This window comes from Schistocerca cancellata, chromosome 7 (assembly GCF_023864275.1).
Source record: "Schistocerca cancellata isolate TAMUIC-IGC-003103 chromosome 7, iqSchCanc2.1, whole genome shotgun sequence".
Taxonomy (NCBI): domain Eukaryota; kingdom Metazoa; phylum Arthropoda; class Insecta; order Orthoptera; family Acrididae; genus Schistocerca; species Schistocerca cancellata.
Window position 1 is genome coordinate 454,193,026 of NC_064632.1, and position 21,784 is coordinate 454,214,809.

At 42.4% G+C, this 21,784-nt stretch overlaps 1 protein-coding gene across 1 annotated transcript in view; it reads right to left on the bottom strand.

The window, feature by feature from the left end:
• The window catches only part of LOC126092189 (hemicentin-2-like), an 862,093-nt gene that overhangs the window by 254,791 nt on the left and 585,518 nt on the right, over positions 1-21,784 (bottom strand). Inside the window, exon 3 of the mRNA XM_049907669.1 lies at positions 2,812-3,102. Within this exon, the coding sequence (XP_049763626.1) occupies positions 2,812-3,102 (291 nt within the window). The remainder of the gene's footprint in view (positions 1-2,811; positions 3,103-21,784) is intronic.

Here is a 21,784-nt window from a genome sequence, read left to right on the forward strand (position 1 = left end):
GAATTAGTAAAGGAGACTTGCTATATCCTATTGGGCTTACCACTTTCGTCGCGTAATACAGGTCAATTTCTGATCAACGTTATGACAGAAGAAGAAAAATTGGTATGATCGTAAAAAATTGTTAATAAAATACTATTGCACTCGTTTTACAGTAGTGTATGTCAGAAAATGAACTGTGTTACAGGTCGAAACCAAACAAAAGCCCGCATCTCGTGGTCGTGCTGTAGCGTTCTCGCTTCCCACGCCCGGGTTCCCGGGTTCGATTCCCGGCGGGGTCAGGGATTTTCTCTGCCTCGTGATGGCTGGGTGTTGTGTGCTGTCCTTAGGTTAGTTAGGTTTAAGTAGTTCTAAGTTCTAGGGGACTTATGACCACAGCAGTTGAGTCCCATAGTGCTCAGAGCCATTTGAACCAAACAAAACGTAACAAGTGACCTAGACGGAGTCTTTCTTCATTACAGTTATCTTGATCATGGTTCCCAGAGATGCCTTCAGTTATAATATATTTGTTCTATCTGGAATGCAATAGTCAGTGTCTATTTATTCATTGAAATACACTGCCTGGGAAAAAGAGAAGAATCCAGGAGCTGAGACCGGATGTCAATGTAATTTTATACACGTACACACCATCGGCGGATATATAAATGATAAACTAACTAACTGTTTACGAACAGGGCTCGAAGGGACAACGGTACGTACCGACCGCCATGTTGTGTTATGTCTGTTTTCGCCGTTTTGCTTCAGAACTTGCAAGAGGTCACCCTTTTTTACATTTGGGCATTGTCTAAAATATAAGTCAACTTTTTATTAATAAATATTCTAAGTACTCTTGGCACACTTTTGACCCTTTATTTTCGATTTATGCTCAGTTACTGCATCACTTTGACTACTCATATTATTCACTCACTGCAATACTTTTTCGGTTCCTCCCTCCGTCACTAATAAGAAGATGACGTTCGAACCTTGCTTTATATGCCCCTATCAATGGTGAGCCCCACCAGTGGCGTGTTCCAGAACATAGCAAAAAGGCTTGGGATGGTCCACCATGTTTCAGAGCATTCCACAACATTCGAAAATGTTCTGGAATGTTTCATAATGATTTGGGATGTTTCCCAGCGTTCTGGAATCTTCCCGAATGTTGCAGACTATTTCCGAACATTCCAGAACATATCGGATCATTGGGGAACATTCCGGAGCATTCTGAAATGTTGTGGAATGCTCTCAAATTCTCAAGAAAGTTCTGGAGTGTTCGCGAATACTCTCGAATGTTCTGGAATTCTCTAAAAAATATCAGAGGCGGAAGCGTCCCAGCCCTTTATCTAGAAAAGCACGGCCTTAAGGTAAAAATCTTATTCATGAATGTTGATTAGAGCGCTAGCACACCTTATAAATCGCTTGATCGTACAGGGACTCGGTTCTGAGTTTTAGCGGCACCATATAATACACTTAATTTTATAATACTGACTAATTCCCTATTACTGTTTTTTAACTGCTACAGCACTGAGTGCTACAGATGCAAGATACGCAAAATCGCCAGCCAATACTGGAAGTTTCGGGTCTGGGTTTTAAAAGGTATAGAAATTATAAGATTGTGGTTTTGATGCTTCAGACCTTTCACATAGCCTCGCCCCAATTTAGTACAACGTACAGAACGTTCATACATCCATATGAGAAATGTAAGAAAATTCCCTACTTAGCATGTTGTTCAAATTGCATGTGACGTTGACTTGAATGCAGTTACGTCGTCAAAGCGTTGATACTCGATGTGAATATTTGCACATTGCCGTTTTGTGACAAGTTCGTATCGATAATTCTAAATCTCTTCAACCGTAATTACTTTTCCATAAAAGATCTGTCCGTGTTTTGCGTTTCAGTCAAGTTGCAATAGGCGTCCATGAGTGGTTTTTTGTTCGGGACTCATGGTGTGCGGGACATACTTTGTCCATACTTTTCTCGTCTTCAAAAATTTCAAGAGAAGGTCTTGGAGACTTGATTTAAATATGTTCCTCCACTGCGACCTTTGACACAACAACCTTGACAAAATACAGTAGCACGCCTGGTCACAAATGGCTGGTCGCATGCACAGTTGATGTTCACAGTTGTTAGTTCGAGTTACCACAGTAGCTACTGTTCCGACGTAGCTTCTACATAAGAAATGCAGTAAGTCCCGTAACTTTCACGATGGACTGACTACACTGAAAAGGTGCAACTATGTTTGCATAAGTTATTACTTAACTTACAACTTCCATTAAACAGCTACTATATTATAAATCTGCTATTAGTTGCCATTTCTACATCTAAATAAATCAAATGTGAATAGCTAAATGAATGTGAAGCTGTGTATCGTAAGTTTACGTATTCATTAACTACGAAGTAGCAGTGGTACTGTGTATATGACTGTGAGTTTCCTTAAAAGGTTTTCATATCGTTGATCATTTGTGTATGGAGTGAGAGATTCTTAAAAATCTTCTAAGCAATGTGAAACGGTCCATTATGAATCACTTATCTGCGTCTGTATCATAATCTATTGCTTAAAATACCTCTATCATTAATAATTTGCCAAAGTGTCACATGTTTCCAGTATGACAGGTATTTAGAGTAAGATTGACTAGTACTTCGTTAAAATTCTGATAAAATGTGCATCAGATGGCACCAATAGGTCAACTACGATAAATTAAAACTCTACTCTGTACTCTACTACAATATTCCATCCTCTTTAAAGAAGTCCAATCGTGAGAAGAAGATCGGTACTACATAATCAGGTACAATAAATTCAATGAGAGGATAGTCTAAACGTCATTATCAGTGTCCTACCGTCCAGGTGGTCGAAGTCGAGGAACTTGGTGGGCATCCATGCGGACTCGTTGTGCGTCCAGTAGCCGGGATTCGCCCGAGGCCTCGGTTCGGGTGCTGCCATCAGCGCCGCCAGCCTGGGTGCAGGTGGCGTCGACGCTGGTGTCGTTAGCGCCGCCAGGGTAGACACCAGGCGTGAGCGGGATGCGGGGGCGGACGAGACGCTCCACAAGGCAGGGCTGGAAGCAGCGGCGGCGGAGTGGGAGGGCGTCGCCAACGCAGCGTCCACCGAGGAGGAGGCCGCCATGTCGTCTGCAAAAGCACCCGCATGTCGGTGACAGCACACTTCAACGCTATAGTGGCCACGCTGTCTGCTGTGAAGCTTCTTACCGTCTGACGGTTGAGGACAGAATATGGACCAAAGCCGCAAGAAAGACACTCATCATTTAGTGTCATATGTCTTATAAGATTAACGTGCTTTTGTATTTCTTTTTATATTCAATTTACCAAATAGTTATTATAATTTACAACTCAATGGTTACTAAAACACCAAAAAGACCTAAACATGTTGTAAATTCAGACCCCCCCCCCCGGCCCGCGACAGTGTTTCGTGTCTGCATATGAAGGCTAATATCAGCAAATACTGTACAGATTTTCATACGATTTCCACTCTTAACTAGAGGAAGATTTTGTGCATATCACTATACATTATAAAGAATTCCTCCTTCAGTGGGCATTTAGCGCTCCCCATATTTCCTTCAGACTATCCTGTATTATTTTTCTGTACTCATTAGGATGTTCATTCCATTCAACACGTACTTTTATTCCTGTTTTCTTTGCCTCAAGATAGCACTGTCATAATCGAGTCTTATCACTGACATCATTTCACCTCTAATTTTCATGCTGTCTTGAATCTTGCTTTTATTTGAGTCATTGCTTCTTCGATGTACAGATTGAATGGTTGGAATAGAAGACTACCTCCTTGTCTTACCTTTCATTAATCCGAGAACTTCGTTCTTAATCTTCCATTCTTATTGGTCACACTTTGATCATGTACATACTCAATATTATCTGTCCTTTCTTATAGGTTACCATTATCAGAATTTCGAACACCTTGCTCCTGAACAGCAGTAAGTAGACTTTGATTCTACGATGTCATAAGTACTCTGTTTGTTTCTGCTGAAGCTTTAATTTTTTGACTAAGCCATTTGAAACTGATCGCTCGATTACTACAAGAATTAGGGCTGATGTAAGATTGTGGTCATCAGTCTGGAAGATAGGTCTCGAGATGAGTGTGGCTTCGATGCTTACAGAACAGTTTATAGTGTCTTTGCGTTCAGTCTGCTCCGCCCGAGTCCTTTATAAAGGCGTCGTTTTACCGAACCATCCATTCTTTCCCAGCAGCCTCCCCGCTAAAAGACATGCGGGGCAATCAACATCCACCTGTTGAGGTGTATAGGTATCCTTGCTACGGCCAAGGAGGACTCCAAAATGTTGCATTTCCAATCTCGTTCGCAACAGTATAACTAGTTCAAAAGTGGGATTGCTCTTCTCTTGATGAGCGCTAAAGCATTTGTGCTACACGTCAAGTATGCGTAAGTATATATGTTTCCCTCAAACGCGACATACAAAACGGCACCACATACACAGAACCGTCACAAAAAACCATGAATGCGCGACCTTCTGTTTTCAGAGGTTAAGGTCCACCTGGACAAACATACAAGTATATTAGACAGTTCTGGGAGCGACAGTAGCTTTGCACGCCATTTCGAAGCAAGTTGATGAGGCACGATTTGGTGGGTACAGGAAAGACTGATAATATACAGCGTATATGACAACCAAGAAAGAACATTTCGAATTGAAGACCAACAGCAAAGTGCTCGGATTAATAAAGTTGTACGACAGGGATTCAACCTTTCTCCTCCGCTTTTCCAAGGACGTAGCCAGGATTTTGTATCAGGAGGGGCCAATCCTAGGGAGGACATTAAAAGGGGGTCATGTTTTTCATTTATTCTGAAAATACGTTTACACTACTGGCTATTAAAATTGCTACACCACGAAGATGACGTGCTACAGACGCGAAATTTAACCGACAGGAAGACGATATTGGGATATGCAAATGATTAGCTTTTCAGAGCATTCACACAAGGTTAGCGCCGGTGGCGACACCTACAACGAGCTGACATGAAGAAAGTTTCCAATCGATTTCTCATACACAAACAGCAGTTGATCGGCGTTGCCTGGTGAAACGTTGTTGTGATGCCTCGTATACGATGGAGAAATGCGTACCATCACGCTTCCTACTTTGATAAAGTTCGGATTGTAGCCTATCGCGATTGCGGTTTATAATATCGCGACAGTGCTGCTCGCGTCGGACGAGATCCAATGACTGTTAGCAGAATATGGAATCGGTGGGTTCAGGAGGGCAACACGGAATGCCATGCTGGATCCCAACGACCTCGTATCACTAGCAGTCGAGATGACAAGCATCTTATCCACATGGCTGTAACGGATCGCGCAGCCACGTCTCGATCCCTGAGTCAACAGATGGGGACATTTTCTGGGCAGCAACCATCTGCACGAACAGTTCGACGACGTTTGCAGCAGCATGAACTATCAGCACCGAGACCATGGCTGCGGTTACCGTTGACGCTGCATCACAGACAGGAGCGCCCGCGATGGTGTCCTTAACGACGGACCCGGGTGCACGAATGGCAACACGTCATTTTCTTTGATGAATCCAGGTGCTGTTTACAGCAACATAATGGTCGCATCCGTGTTTGGCGACATCGCGGTGAATGCACTTTGGAAGCGTGTATTCGTCATCGCCATTCTGGCGTATCATCCGGCGTGATGGTATGGGGTGCCATTGGTTACACGTCTCGGTCACCTCTTGTTCGCAATGACGCCACACTGAACAGTGGGCGTTATATTTCAGATGTGTTACCACCCGTGCCTCTACCCTTCATTCGATCTCTGCGAAGCCCTACACTTCAGGAGGATAATGCACGGCCGCATGTAGCAGGTCCTGTACGGGCCTTTCTGGATACAGAAAATGTAGGAATGCTGCCCTGACCAGCACATTCTCCAGATCTCTCACCAATTGAAAACGTCTGGTCAGTGGCGGCCAAGCAACTGGCTCGTCACAATGCGCCAGTCACTACTCTTGATGAACTGTGGTATTGTGTTGAAGCTGCATGGGCAGCTGTACCTGTACACGCCATCCAAGCTCTGTTTGACTCAATGCCCAGGCGTATGAAGGTCGTAATGACGGCCAGAGATGGTTGTTCTAGGTACTGATTTCTCAGGATCTATGCACCCAAATTGCGTGAAAATGTAATCCCATGGCAGTTCCTTTATAATATATTTGTCAATTGAATGCTTGTTTATATCTGCATTTCTTCTTGGTGTAGCAACTTTAATGGCCAGTTGTGTATTTATTTTCTTTATGTACAAAATTTGATTTCGGGAGACCTTCGCACAAGTAGTACTCGTATTGGCACTATAAAATTAAGGAAGAAAGGCTGTTCTTGAAAAAATTAACACGCATTTTCAACAGCACGAGTAAAATCCACATGCCCTTTTAGATATTTCTGTAAATGGCAATATGACAACTTAAGCTTATTTCCAAACGAATTAAAATTCTAATATGACGTATTTTCTCTTTGCTGACAAAATATAGATAATTGTTATATTGCAAAATTCGATATCGCAAAGCAAAAGATTCTTCACGTTGGATTAAATAAATTGCCCGCATTCGTGATCGTGCGGTAGCGTTCTCGCTTCCCACGCCCGGGTTCCCGGGTTCTATTCCCGGCGGGGTCAGGGATTTTCTCTGCCTCGTGATGGCTGGGTGTTGTGTGCTGTCCTTAGGTTAGTTAGGTTTAAGTAGTTCTAAGTTCTAGGGAACTGATGACCATAGTTGTCCAGTCCCATAGTGCTCAGAGCCATTTTTGATTAAATAAATTATTAAGTAAAATCTTGACAATAGCTGGATTTCTGCTACTACAATCTAATATCTAAATCTGCGGTTTATCCGAAACCAAAATAGAGTTCCTTCAGTGTTTCAAAACATCCAAAGTTACTCACTTCAGTCTGGAGTTTTATAAAAGTATATTTCATTAAAATTCTACAATTTTCTTAAGTGACGCAGGACCTCTTTTCAAATTGTTATTTCAACGGTCAACATCAAGCCGTAGCACTCAAATGTATTCAGAAATCGAAATGAAATACATAAATACTACGATCTACAGTGCTGGGACTTTACCATTGATTCAAACACTTATTTCAGCTAGACTCCTAATGTATACAGCCTCAAAAATGAGTTTGCATTTCTTTGAGCTAATAAACTCTTTCACGATGTACAACGTAAGTAATCGTTTATATGACGTTTAATAACAATTACGTTACAGGTATGACGGTTGTAACCATTGGTTCAAGGATATTACGAATGAGACACTTCACAACAGAATATTCTTCTTCTTCTTCTTCTACGTGATCAGGCCCGTGGACCGCACGCTGCTACAAGTGTCCTCCTTCATTGTATCCTATCAATTACTGCAATCTGCCATCCGTCCACATCTATTGATGCTTGGTTTAAATCTTCATGCTGGCCATCGCTCCAGCGCTTCTTGGGTTTTCCAGTGGGGCTCTTTCCTCTAGGTGTGAAATGCAGGAGCTTCCGAGGACGTCTGTGATCTTCCATCCTGCCACATGTTCGGCCCACTGCATTCCTTTGGCTTTGACAGTTTCTGCTATGTTGGGTTGCTGGTATAGTTCCTTAAGCTCTATTTGCAACAGAATATCTTAGTAAAACTAGAAAACATGAAATATCGTCATACCACAGAGGGCCATCTTTATGTCGTGAAACATAGCACAAAATGCTGACAAGTAACAACGGAACTGATAACAAAACAACAATTTAGCTGAGGTAAGGGCAAGAATGCACACTAGTTCGCTAAAGCACGAACAGGCGGTAGCCGATAGTGATATCGACATGTCGACAGAATTAGATTTTCACTCTGCAGTGGAGTCTGCGCTGTTATGAAACATTCCTGGCAGATTAAAACTGTGTGCCGAATCGAGACTCGAACTCAGGACGTTTGCCATTCGCGGGCAAATGCTCTACCACCCTCCTGTTGAAATATCGCTGAACTACACATACTGGGGAAATCATATACAAAACAATATCAAAATTAAATACTGTCTGCCAGAGAAATAAATAACTATGGCTCAAATGAAGATAAGTACCGTTACAAAAGTAACAAAAAATATTTTTGTATTACTGTTTCTCCTATTTTAAAACAATAGAGTTTGAAGATAATGACAGAACATATGAAAAACTTGTGTTATCGTAGTATGACAGCGCAAATGAACTGTGGACAAATAGGGGCAGGGGGTGATGCAGGGCGCAGTCTGTTGGGACGAATTCTATCAGTCCACTAAAAAAATCTTTTAGAAACGGACGAAATAATGTTCTGTCAACGCTTACCCTTCCACTGTCCACAAACACCTGCCCATCGTTTCGTATCGGAACTTCTTTTGACAGTTGAGAGTTGTGTACCGCTCTGGTGACCAGACTGGGTAATATTTTGCCATTTGGACTATTCATTATATGAATTTGAGAACTTTTTTATAGTATACAGAAATGCAACCATCACACTTTGGGCGATATTTTTGTTGATCAACGTGACTTTTAGGCGACACAGCCGGACGGAGTGGCCAAGCGGTTAAAGGCGCTACAGTCTGGATCCGTGCGATCACTACAGTCGCAGGTTCGAATCCTGCCTCGGGCGTGGATGTGTGTGATGTCTTTAGGTTAAATAGGTTTAAGTAGTTCTACGTTCTAGGGGACTGATGACCTTAGAAGTTAAGTCCCATAGTGCTCAGAGCTATTTGAACAATTTTAGGCGACACAGGGAAATCCAAATGTGGTGTTATGCACCGATTTTATTTTAATATTATTTGAGATGATGTATAATGCTCCGCTGCCTTGTGAAATACTGAAATATTGCAATCAAAAGTTTTACCAGTCTCCACATAACTGCAGTACTGATATTGAACTCCTGCAGACAGCCATTAGAGTACCGTAGTTCCGACATATTGCCAATGTACCGTAAAGGTAGTGGACGAATCAAAATCGGTTTTTCTCTTCTTAGTTACTACAAACTAATGCATACTTAGAAACTATCACAACACCATACAGCACAAAAACAGTATATGGAAGCACTTATATTAAATTCAGCTGCAAGTAACAACGGAACTGATAACAAAACAACAATTTAGCTGAGGTAAGGGCAAGAATGCACACTAGTTCGCTAAAGCACGAACAGGCGGTAGCCGATAGTGATATCGACATGTCGACAGAATTAGATTTTCACTCTGCAGTGGAGTCTCGCTGTTATGAAACATTCCTGGCAGATTAAAACTGTGTGCCGAATCGAGACTCGAACTCAGGACGTTTGCCATTCGTGGGCAAATGCTCTACCATCTGAGCTATCCAAGCACAACTGACGCCCCGTCCTCACACCTTCACTTCCGCCAGTACCTCGTCTCCTCGTCTCCTTTGGCTATGTCCGCGAAAGGCAAAGGTCCTGAGTTCGAGTCTCGGTCCGGCACATAGTTCTAATCTGCCAGGAAAGTTTCTTGACATTTCGACAATTTATATTTATAGTTGCCGTTGTAGACGATTGATATCACTTATACCTTCCTCTAAGTATAATAGAAAATATCCTTTAATTTCGCTACACACCAACTACGCTGAGTGTAGTTTCATTTGGGTGATAGGGGGTGGGGTCCAGATTCCACGTCCCCGCACTCCTTTGACTATGTCAGTGTTTGTTCTATATGTACATTGAAAACGCAATAACAGGTGAAAAAGTTAAGATGAGTAGTGGGATTAAAATTCAGGTGTCTGGATGAAAATCATAAAGTACGTGGATAACAATGACTTTCTCACGTAAACCAAGAAAGAATTAAGTGGCGTACTGGATGAAATTGGTACTCCCAAGATCACTCAGTACGGACTGAGAGTAAGGCGAAGAATGATGGAAGTAATGAAGAGTATCACCAACTAGATTAGTGGACAACTAATGTCAATATTCGGGACCGAGAATTAAAAACAGTGAAGGAATTCTGCTACCTAGGAAGCATAATGAGGTATGAAAGTCGAAGCAAAGAGTGGTTAAAAAAAAAACAGACTAACACACAGGGCATTCCTGGTCAGAAGCTGTCTACCACAATCCAACATCAGCACTCATTAAGAAATTTAGAACAATATGTGACTAGAGCACAGTACTTTATGGAAACTAGCCATTGACTACGGAAATACCGGCGGATTTGGTGCCTTAGAAGGATATTGGAAATGTGGAAGAATGGTAGGATAGGAAATAGGTTGGTTCTCCGCAGAATCCTATAGGAATGAAATATGTGAAAAAAACTGACAAAAACAAGGAACACGGTGTGTTCAGACACAATGTATAACCTCCATGATAGTAGTGGTAGGCTGTGCAGGGTAAAAACTGTAGGGAAGGTAGATATTACAGTTGTTGTTGTTGTTGTTCTGGGTTTCAGTCCAGAGACTGGTTTGATGTAGCTCTCCATGCTACTCTACCCTGTGCAAGCTTCTTCATCTCCCAGTACCTACTGCAACCTACATTGTGCTGATTCTGCTTAGTGTATTCATCTCTTGGTCTCCCTATACGACTTTTACCCTCCACGCTGTTCTCCAATACTAAATTGGTGAACCCTTGATGCCTCAGAACATGTCCTACCAATCGTTCCCTTCTTCTAGTCAAGTTGTGCCACAAACTTCTCTTCTCCCCAATCCTATTCAACACCTCCTCTTACTTACGTGATCTACCCATCTAATATTCAGCATTCTTCTGTAGCACCACATTTCAGAAGCTTCTATTCTCTTCTTGTCTAAACTATTTATCGTCCATGTTTCACTTCCATACATGGCTACACTCCATACAAATACTTTCAGAAACGACTTCCTGACACTTAAATCTATACTCGATGTTAACAAATTTACTCTTCTTCAGAAACGCTTTCCTTGCCATTGCCAGTCTACATTTTATATCCTCTCTACTTCGACCATCATCAGTTATTTTGCTCCCCAAATAGCAAAACTCCTTTACTACTTTAAGTGTCTCATTTCCTAATCTAATTCCCTCAGCATCACCCGACTTAATTCGACTACAGTCCATTACCCTCATTTTGCTTTTGTTGATGTTCATCTCTTATCCTCCCTTCAAGATACCATCCATTCCGTTTAACTGCTCTTCCAAGTCCTTTGCTGTCTCTGACAGAATTACAATGTCATCAGCGAACCTCAAAGTTTCTTCTCCATGGTTTTTAATACATACTCCAAATTTTTCTTTTGTTTCCTTCACTGCTTGCTCAATATACAGATCGAATAACATCGGGGAGAGGCTACAACCCTGTCTCACTTCCTTCCCAACCAATGCTTCCCTTTCATGCCCCTCTACTCTTATAAATGCCACTTGGATTCTATACAAATTGTAAATAGCCTTTCGCTCCCTATATTTTACCCCTGCCACCTTTAGAATTTGGAAGAGAGTATTCCAGCCAACATTGTCAAAACCTTTCTCTATGTCTACAAATGCTATAAACGTAGGTTTGCCTTTCCTTAATCTAGTTTCTAAGATAATCCGTAGGGTCAGTATTGCACCACGTGTTGCAATATTTCTACGGAATCCAAACCGATCTTCCCCAAGGTCAGCTTCTACTAGTTTTTCCATTCGTCTGTAAAGAATTCGTGTTAGTATTTTGCAGCTGTGGCTTGTTAAACTGATTGTTCGGTAATTTTCACATCTGTCAACACCTGCTTTCTTTGGGATTGGAATTATTACATTCTTCTTGAAGTCTGAGGGTATTTCGCCTGTTTCATACATCTTGCTCACCAGATGGTAGAGTTTTGTCAGGACTGGCTCTCCCAAGGCCGTCAGTAGTTCTAATGGAATGTTGTCTACTCCCGGGGCTTTGTTTCGACTCAGGTCCTTCAGTGCTCTGACAGACTCTTCGCGAAGTATCATATGTCCCATTTCATCTTCATATACATCAACTTCCATTTCCATAATATTGTCCTCAAGTACATCGCCCTTGTATAGACCCTCTATATACTCCTTCCACCTTTCTGCTTTCCCTTCTTTGCTTAGAACTGGGTTTCCATCTGAGCTCTTGATAATCATACAAGTACTTCTCTTTCCTCCAAAGGTCTCTTTAATTTTCCAGTAGGCAGTACCTATCTTACCCCTAGTGAGGTAAGCCTCTACATCCTTACATTTATCCTCTAGCCATCCTTGCTTAGCCATTTTGGACTTCCTGTCAATCTCTTTTTTGAGACGTTTGTATTCCTTTTTGCCTGCTTCATTTACTGCATTTTTATATTTTCTCCTTTCATCAGTTAAATTCAGTATTTCTTCTGTTACCTAAGGGTTTCTACTAGCCCTCGTCTTTTTACCTACTTGATCCTCTGCTGACTCCACTACTTCATCCCTCAAAGCTACCCATTCTTCTTCTACTGTATTTCTTTCCCCCATTCCTGCTATTTGTTCCCTTACGCTCTCATTGAAACTCTGTACAACCTCTGGCTTTGTCAATTTATCCAGGTCCCATCTCCTTAAATTCCCACATCTTTGCAGTTTCTTCAGTTTTAATCTACAGTTCAGAACAAATGGATAGTGGTCAGAGTGCACATCTGCTCCTGGAAATGTCTTAAAATTTAAAACCTGGGTCCTAAATCTCTGTCTTACCATTATATAATCTATCTGAAATCTTTCAGTATCTCCAGGCTCCTTCCATGTATACAACCTTCTTTTATGATTCTTGAACCAAGTGTTAGCTATGATTAAGTTGTGCTCTGTGCAATATTCTACCAGGCGGCTTCCTATTTCATTTCTTAGCCCCAATCCATTTTCACTTACTACGTTTCCTTCCCCCCCCCCCCCCATGAACCATGGACCTTGCCGTTGGTGGGGAGGCTTGCGTGCCTCAGCGATACAGGTAGCCGTACCGTAGGTACAACCACAATGGAGGGGTATCTGTTGAGAGGCCAGACAAACATGTGGTTCCTGAAGAGGGGCAGCAGCCTTTTCAGTAGTTGCAGGGGCAACAATCTGGATGATTGACTGATCTGGCCTTGTAACAATAACCAAAACGGCCTTGCTGTGCTGGTACTGCGAACGGCTGAAAGCAAGGGGAAACTACGGCCGTAATTTTTCCCGAGGGCATGCAGCTTTACTGTATGATTAAATGATGATGGCGTCTTCTTGGGTAAAATATTCCGGAGGTAAAATAGTCCCCCGTTCGGATCTCCGGGCGGGGACTACTCAAGAGAATGTCGTTATCAGGAGAAAGAAAACTGGCGTTCTACGGATCGGAGTGTGGAATGTCAGATCCCTTAATCGGGCAGGTAGGTTAGAAAATTTAAAAAGGGAAATGGATAGGTTAAAGTTAGATATAGTGGGAATTAGTGAAGTTCGGTGGCAGGAGGAACAAGACTTCTGGTCATGTGACTACAGGGTTATAAACACAAAGTCAAATAGGGGTAATGCAGGAGTAAGATTAATAATGAATAGGAAAATAGGAATGCGGGTAAGCTACTACAAACAGCATAGTGAACGCATTATTGTGGCCAAGATAGATACGAAGCCCACACCTACTACAGTGGTACAAGTTTATATGCCAACTAGCTCTGCAGATGACGAAGAAATTGAAGAAATGTATGATGAAATAAAAGAAATTATTGGAGATAGTGAAGGGAGACGAAAATTTAATAGTCATGGGTGACTGGAATTCGAGTGTAGGAAAAGGGAGAGAAGGAAACATAGTAGGTGAATATGGATTGGGGCTAAGAAATGAGAGAGGAAGCCGCCTGCATTGCCCCTATTTGACTTTGTATTTATAACCCTTCATTCGCCTGACCAAAAGTTTTGTTCCTCCTGCGACTGAACTTCACTAATTCCCACTATATCTAACTTTAACCTATCCATTTCCCTTTTTAAATTTTCTAACCTACCTGCCCGATTAAGGGATCTGACATTTCACGCTCCGATCCGTAGAACGTTAGTATTCTTTCTCCTGATAATGACGTCCTCTTGAGTAGCCCCGCCCGGAGATCCGAATGGGAGACTATTCTACCTCCGGAATATTTTACCCAAGAGGACGCCATCATCATTAACCATACAGTAAAGCTGCATGCCCTCAGGAAAAATTACGGCTGTAGTTTCCCCTTGCTTTCAGCCGTTCGCAATACCAGCACAGCAAGGCCGTTTTGGTTAGTGTTACAAGGCCAGATCAGTCAATCCTACAGACTGTTGGCCCTGCAACTAATGAGAAAGTTGCTGCCCCTCGTCAGGAACCACACGTTTGTCTGGCCTCTCAACAGATAGCCCTCCGTTGTGGTTGCACCTATGGTACGGCTATCTGTTGAGGCACACAAGCCTCCCCACCAACGGCAAGGTCCATAACCACACAGACACCTAAATGCACTCTTCTATGGTGACAGCAAGTCACAGTGTGTGTTGCAAACTCTTTCACAGCAGATTGCTACAGCTTCAGATCTTAAAATGCAAATACCATTACCAGTGACTTGTCTACAAAAGATTTTTTTCTTCTACCAGTACAGTTTGTGATCAAATTAGAATACCACCTTCAAAGTCCAATGAGAATTACTTTAAAAATGGTACTTTGTTAAACAAGTCATGAATACTTGAAACATTTAACTTAAAAGTTTTTGGTTGGTTAACTATATATGCTTAAAAAATATGTTACTATGCTTTTTCAGATACTTACAGAAATTTCAGCTTCCTTGTTGGAGAGGCTAATGTGGTCACCAAATTCTCCACTAATTTCTGAGTTCATGTCATATGAAACAGGCTCTTCTGGTGGAGGTACTGTATATATATTAGTACGTCCAGAAAATAACTGAGGCTTGTGTGTAAGTTCTTATGTGAGATGTAAAGGCTATAACAAGAGACGGGATCTTGACAGGCCATATCAAACCAGCCAGAAGGCTGATGACGCAAAGAAAGAAATGGATCCACGTGATTGTGTCTACATCACTTCAGCAAGTGTTAGGGCCTGATATTTGTGCTGATTAAGACTGTTGAAATCACAAATCATACTTTCTGCAGAAGAAATACAATTTCTATGTATACAGCGTTTCCGTCCCAGAATAAAACTGTTGTTCCGCATGCAAACTGACGGCTTGCTTAATTTCCTTTACCGCTATTTATCAGTAAATATAACAATTCTGCATCAAATACTTTGGAAGGGGCACAGTTCGTCTATTGTTGGCATTTGTTACTGACTTTTAGATTTCATTGAGTTATGACCTCCTGTGTCCATGATCTATCTTTGAACCCTCATTTAGCTTTATTTGGCAGCTATATTCATTACTAATTAATGCTGAAATTTATTAGAAACAACAGGTGGGGATGAAGTAGGATAGTAAATATAATGACACAATTACAAAAATCTGTCGTTAGCATTCGTTTATTAATTTTCGTAATTGTGTAAAGAACACACCGAGTTCCTTTCGGAGCAAAAGTTTATAGATCCCACCAATTGTCGTTTGTCTTTTTCAAGGAGATCATAACTGAAAATCGTCCTTTTACGCCAGTTTGTACCTGTTGATTTTGCAGTCGAAAGTTATGTCCAGGGACTAACAATTTAGTTATTATAACTTGACATTCTGTGTCACATCTCGAACGATATCACATTTTTGTTACTACAGTGACACAATGACGCAAGCACTTATACTCTACTTCTACAGTTCAAGATACTGTCCAGGAAATCCAACAAACACATATGTGCATGTTACATTTCAAGTTAGCGCGCTCCAAAACCGCAGCTTCAAATAGTGTATTGCCGGTAATGTTACGTAATCTTTCTTCTTTTCACATACGAGTTCTTGTACGTATATAGGTTATAATTCATTTCGGAAAACTTCTTACTTATTCAAAAGCTGGTCATACTTAGAATTTCATCTGAATGAACGAGGGTGCAGACGCAGTGTTAACACACTGTATTCACCTTCTGAAAGAACTGGCGTAAATCCTCGTTTGGCTACTCTAGCTCACGTGTCTCACACTGAAGGTGAGATGAGAGGTGAGCTTGTTCCTTGGGAGAGAGAGCGAGGGTGGCGGAGTGGGGGGGGGGGGGGGGTGGGGGGGTCAGAGAAGTTGTCTGTTGCTTTAATAATACTTGTCCGATTCTAACTAGTATTAAACCTCTCAAGACTTCGCCGTCAACCGACGTTAAGCCTTCATCTTTTTTCCTTCCTTTTTCCATTAAAAGTCTTTTTTCGAAGCTAAATAAAATGTGAGTGCTAATTTAATGCAGAAAAATAATGGAAACTTTTCCTGCACAGCAGAGTGACAGGAATTTTCAAGTATTACCTGAGGGACACATTACAGACACGTGAAAGGAATGTTTTATGAATAGTGTTTATCTTTCCTGTATGTCAGGATGTAGCTTCGTATACTCACATAAACACTTTAGTTCTAGTAACATACGTTTCAGTGTATTACTTACTACATATCGATTCCTTGACGTAACAGTTTAAACTACTCTAACTAAGAAGCTTTTCAAATCTCGCTCATAAATACGAGAGAACTAGAATACTTTGAAAGAGTTACGAGCGGCATTTGAAAAGTCCCTGGAAAAATAGAAACTACTTTTGTGTTAGGGATTAACCTTTTTTATTTAGGGCATAGTCTCCTTTTAGACTTATACAATTCGTCGAACGCTTTTCTAATCTGTTGATCCTTTCCCAATAATAGGAATTGTCCAAGTCTGCAAAATACACTCCTGGAAATTGAAATAAGAACACCGTGGATTCATTGTCCCAGGAAGGGGAAACTTTATTGACACATTCCTGGGGTCAGATACATCACATGATCACACTGACAGAACCACAGCCACATAGACACAGGCAACAGAGCATGCACAATGTCGGCACTAGTACAGTGTATATCCACCTTTCGCAGCAATGCAGGCTGCTATTCTCCCATGGAGACGATCGTAGAGATGCTGGATGTAGTCCTGTGGAACGACTTGCCATGCCATTTCCACCTGGCGCCTCAGTTGTACCAGCTTTCGTGCTGGACGTGCAGACCGCGTGAGACGACGCTTCATGCTCAATGGGGGACAGATCCGGAGATCTTGCTGGCCAGGGTAGTTGACTTACACCTTCTAGAGCACGTTGGGTGGCACGGGATACATGCGGACGTGCATTGTCCTGTTGGAACAGCAAGTTCCCTTGCCGGTCTAGGAATGGTAGAACGATGGGTTCGATGACGGTTTGGATGTACCGTGCACTATTCAGTGTCCCCTCGACGATCACCAGTGGTGTACGGCCAGTGTAGGAGATCGCTCCCCACACCATGATGGCGGGTGTTGGCCCTGTGTGCCTCGGTCGTATGCAGTCCTGATTGTGGCGCTCACCTGCACGGCGCCAAACACGCATACGACCATCATTGGCACCAAGGCAGAAGCGACTCTCATCGCTGAAGACGACACGTCTCCATTCGTCCCCCCATTCACGCCTGTCGCGACACCACTGGAGGCGGGCTGCACGATGTTGGGGCGTGAGCGGAAGACGGCCTAACGGTGTGCGGGACCGTAGCCCAGCTTCATGGAGACGGTTGCGAATGGTCCTCGCCGATACCCCAGGAGCAACAGTGTCCCTAATTTGCTGGGAAGTGGCGGTGCGGTCCCCTACGGCACTGCGTAGGGTCCTACGGTCTTGGCGTGCATCCGTACGTCGCTGCGGTCCGGTCCCAGGTCGACGGGCACGTGCACCTTCCGCCGACCACTGGCGACAACATCGATGTACTGTGGAGACCTCACGCCCCACGTGTTGAGCAATTCGGTGGTACGTCCACCCGGCCTCCCGCATGCCCACTATACGCCCTCGCTCAAAGTCCGTCAACTGCACATACGGTTCACGTCCACGCTGTCGCGGCATGCTACCAGTGTTAAAGACTGCGATGGAGCTCCGTATGCCACGGCAAACTGGCTGACACTGACGGCGGCGGTGCACAAATGCTGCGCAGCTAGCGCCATTCGACGGCCAACACCGCGGTTCCTGGTGTGTCCGTGTGCCGTGCGTGTGATCATTGCTTGTACAGCCCTCTCGCAGTGTCCGGAGCAAGTATGGTGGGTCTGACACACCGGTGTCAATGTGTTCTTTTTTCCATTTCCAGGAGTGTAGTTATTAGTTGCTGCAATCACCTCCTCATTTGAAAAAAAATCTTAGTCCTGTCAGCCATTTCTTGAAATTGAGGAACAAATAGTAGTCCGAGGGAGCCAAGTCTGGAGAATAGGGGGGATGTGAAACGAGTTGGAATCCTATTTCCATTAATTTAGTGAGAAGTACTGCTGAGGTGTGTGCTGGTGCGTTGTCGTGATGTAAAATGACTTTTTTGCGGTCCAATAACCGGTGTTTTTCTTGCTATACACCTGTAATAGTTTCACCCTTTCCCGATAGTCGATGAGGATTATCCCTGGCGAAACCCAAAAGGCAGTCACCATAAACTTTCCGGCCGAAGGAATGGTCTTCGCCTTTTTTGGTGCAGATTCTCTTATGGTAACCCATTGTTTACATTGTTCTTTGGTCTCAGGAATATAGTAATGTATCCATGTTTCATCCACAGTGATGAAATGACGCTTATAGTCCTGCGGATTCATCCTGAACAGCTGCAAACCATCCTGGCAACACTTCACACGATTCAGTTTCTGGTCAAGCGTGAGCAATCGCGGAACCCGTCTTGCGGATAGCTTTCGTATGTGCAAATGTTCATGAAAAATATGATGTACCCGTTCATTCGAGATGCCCCCAGCACTAGCAATCTCAAGCACCTTAGCTCTTCCGGCATCCATCACCATACCATGAATTTTATCAATGATTTCTGGAATCGTAACCTCCACGTTCAGCATGACTTGTTCCCATATGACCGCGCCGAAAATTTTAAAACCACTTATAAACCATTCTATTCGAAGGTGCAAAGTCACCGTAATGTTATCAAGCTTCTCTTTAGTCTCCTGAGCCGTTTTGCCTTTCATAAAGTAATGTTTAATCACCACATGAAGTTCTTTTTCTTCCATTTTTTGACAATCACTCGACTTCCTTGATTCACACGAATGCCAAACACAAAAAAATAGTCTAATATGGCTGAAAGTTGGAGTACGTTCCTTCCAATGATACATGACTTCGATACGTACCGGTGGTGCCATCTATCGAACTTTGCGCGGACTCTTCAAACGATCCTCGTATTTTTCATCGCCTCAACATTCTGTATACAGAATGTCATTTGGGTCTCTCTTTAGTGATTATTCCTTCTTTAACACTAGATTTTCTTTACTCTCTTGACACTGCCTTCCACATATTCCTTTCCTCTACGATTTCGCGCAGAACCTCCCCATTCCTTACCGTATCAGTCCACCTAAGTTTCAACATTCGTCTGTGACATCACATCTCAAATGCTACGATCTTCTTCTGTTCCCGGTTTCCCAAAGTCCATGTTCCACTACCATACAATGTTGTGCTCCAGACATACATTCTCAGAAACTTCTTCTTCAAATTAACGCCTATGTTTGATATTAATAGACTTCTCTTGGCCAGGAATGACGGTTTCGCCAGTGCTAGTCTGGTTTTGATGTCCTCCTTGCTCCGTACATCATTAGTTTTTGCTAACAAGGTAGCTGCATCTATTTCGTGACAATCAGTCCTGATCTTAAATTTCTCGCTGTTCTCTTTTGTGCTACTTCTATTTACTTTCGTCTTTCTCCACTTTACTATCAATCCATACTCTGAACTTATTGAATTCTTCATTCTCTTTAGGAGACCATGTAATTCATCTTCACTTTCCCATAGGACAGCAGTGTCATCAGCCAATTGTATCATTGATATCCTCTCACCTTAAATTTTAATTCCACTCCTGAACTTTTCTTTAATATCCACAATTGCTTCCTCGATGTACAGATCCTAAACCCTTTGTCATCCCATCACTTCGTTCTTGGTCGTCCACTCTTATTATTCCGTCTTGGCTCCTGTACATATTGTATATTAACTATCCCTCCTTACAGTTTAACCCTATTTGTTTCAGAATTTCGAACGTCTTTCACCATTTTGCATTGTCGAACACTTATTTCAAGTCGACAAATCATATAAAAGTGCCTTATTTTTCTTTAGGCTTGCTTCCATTCTTAACCACAACGTCAGAGTTGCCACTTTGGTACCTTTACTTTTCCGAGAGCCAATGTGATCGTCATCTAACACAATCTCAGTTTCCTTTGCCATTCTTCTGTATATTACATTTGTAAGTAATTTTGAGCATGAGCTATTAAGCTTAAAGTGCGATAATTCTCTCACTTGTCAGTTCTTGCAATCTTCTAAATTGTATGGTCGATGTTTTTCCGAAAGACAGATGATACGTCGCCATACTCGCACGTTTTACACAACAGCGTGAATAGTCGTTTCGTTGCCACTTCGCCCAATGGTTTTAGAAATTAAAATGGAATCTTTTCTATCCATTCCGCCTTATTTGGTCTTAAGTCCTTCAAAGCTCTCTTAAATTCTGATTCTAATACTGTCTCGCCTAACTCTTCTAATTCGACTTCTCTTTCTTCTTCTATGGCATCAGACAAATCTTCCTCTTTATGGAGGCCTTCAGTACACTGTTTATATCTTTTTGCTCTCTTCTTTTAACAGTGGAATTCCCGTTGCTCTCTCCATGTTACCACTCTTGCTTTGAATTTCATATATACTAAGTCAGCCCTACCGAAAATAATTTATTTTTCGCTCTATTCATATTTTTCATGCAGGTATTTCGTCTTAGCTCGCCTGCAATTCCTACAGTATTTATTTCATTTTGCGGCAAGTTGTATTTATGTATTCTTTAATTTCCCTGAACATTTTTTAACTTCCTTCTTTTATCGATCTTCTGTTATCCGTGGTTTGTTCGCAGTTACCTTCTTTGTACGTATGGTTTTCTTTCCAAATTCTGTTTCAGTTCATTTTAGGGCTGTCCATTCCTCTTCAATGTACTTCCTACTGAGCCATTCCTTATCTGTATCTACAAACTTGGAGAGCTTCAAGCGTTCTCGTCATTCCTTAGTACTTCCGTACCCCTCTTCTTTGCGTATTGACTCTTCCTGCCTAATATCTTAAACATCGTCCTACTCTTCATCACTACTATATTCTGATCTGAAACTATATCTACTCCTGAGCACCCCTTACACTCCAGCACCTCATTTCGGATCTCTGTCTGACCGTGATTTAAACTAACTGAAATATTCCCACATCACTCAGCCTTTTCCAAGTATACCTCCGCCTCTTGTGATTCTTGAACGGAGTATTCCCTGTTACTTGCTGAACTTTATTACAGAACTCAATTAGTAAGTCACCCCTCTGATTCCTTGTCCCAAGCCCATGTTGTCCTGTAACCTTTTCTTCTATCCTTCCCCTATCACTGTATTCCATGCCCCGAGGAACTATTAGATTTTCATTTCCCGTTAGGTACTGTAGTACCCTGTCAGTATCCACACACACTTTCTGTATCTCCTCGTCTTCAGATTTCGACTATTGTTTTCGGTGTTGGTTTGCTGTCGATTCTGATAAGAACAACCCCTGTGACTGAACTGTTCACAGTAACATTCTCTCTGCCCCATCTTCCTATTCATAACGAATCCTATACCCGTTATACCATCTTCTGTGAATATTACCCTATGCTCTTCTGACCAGAAATCTCTGACTTCTCTCCATTTCAGTTCACTGACCGCTGCTATATCTAGATTAAGCCTTTGCATTTCCCTTTTGAGATTTTCTAGCTTCCCTACGATGTTCAAGCTCCTGACGTTCCACGACCCGAGTCGTAGAACCTTTTCCTTTGGTTGGTTATTCAGTCTTTTGTCAGCGTCACATCCCCCTTGGCAGTCCCCACTCGGAAATGCGAGAGATGGA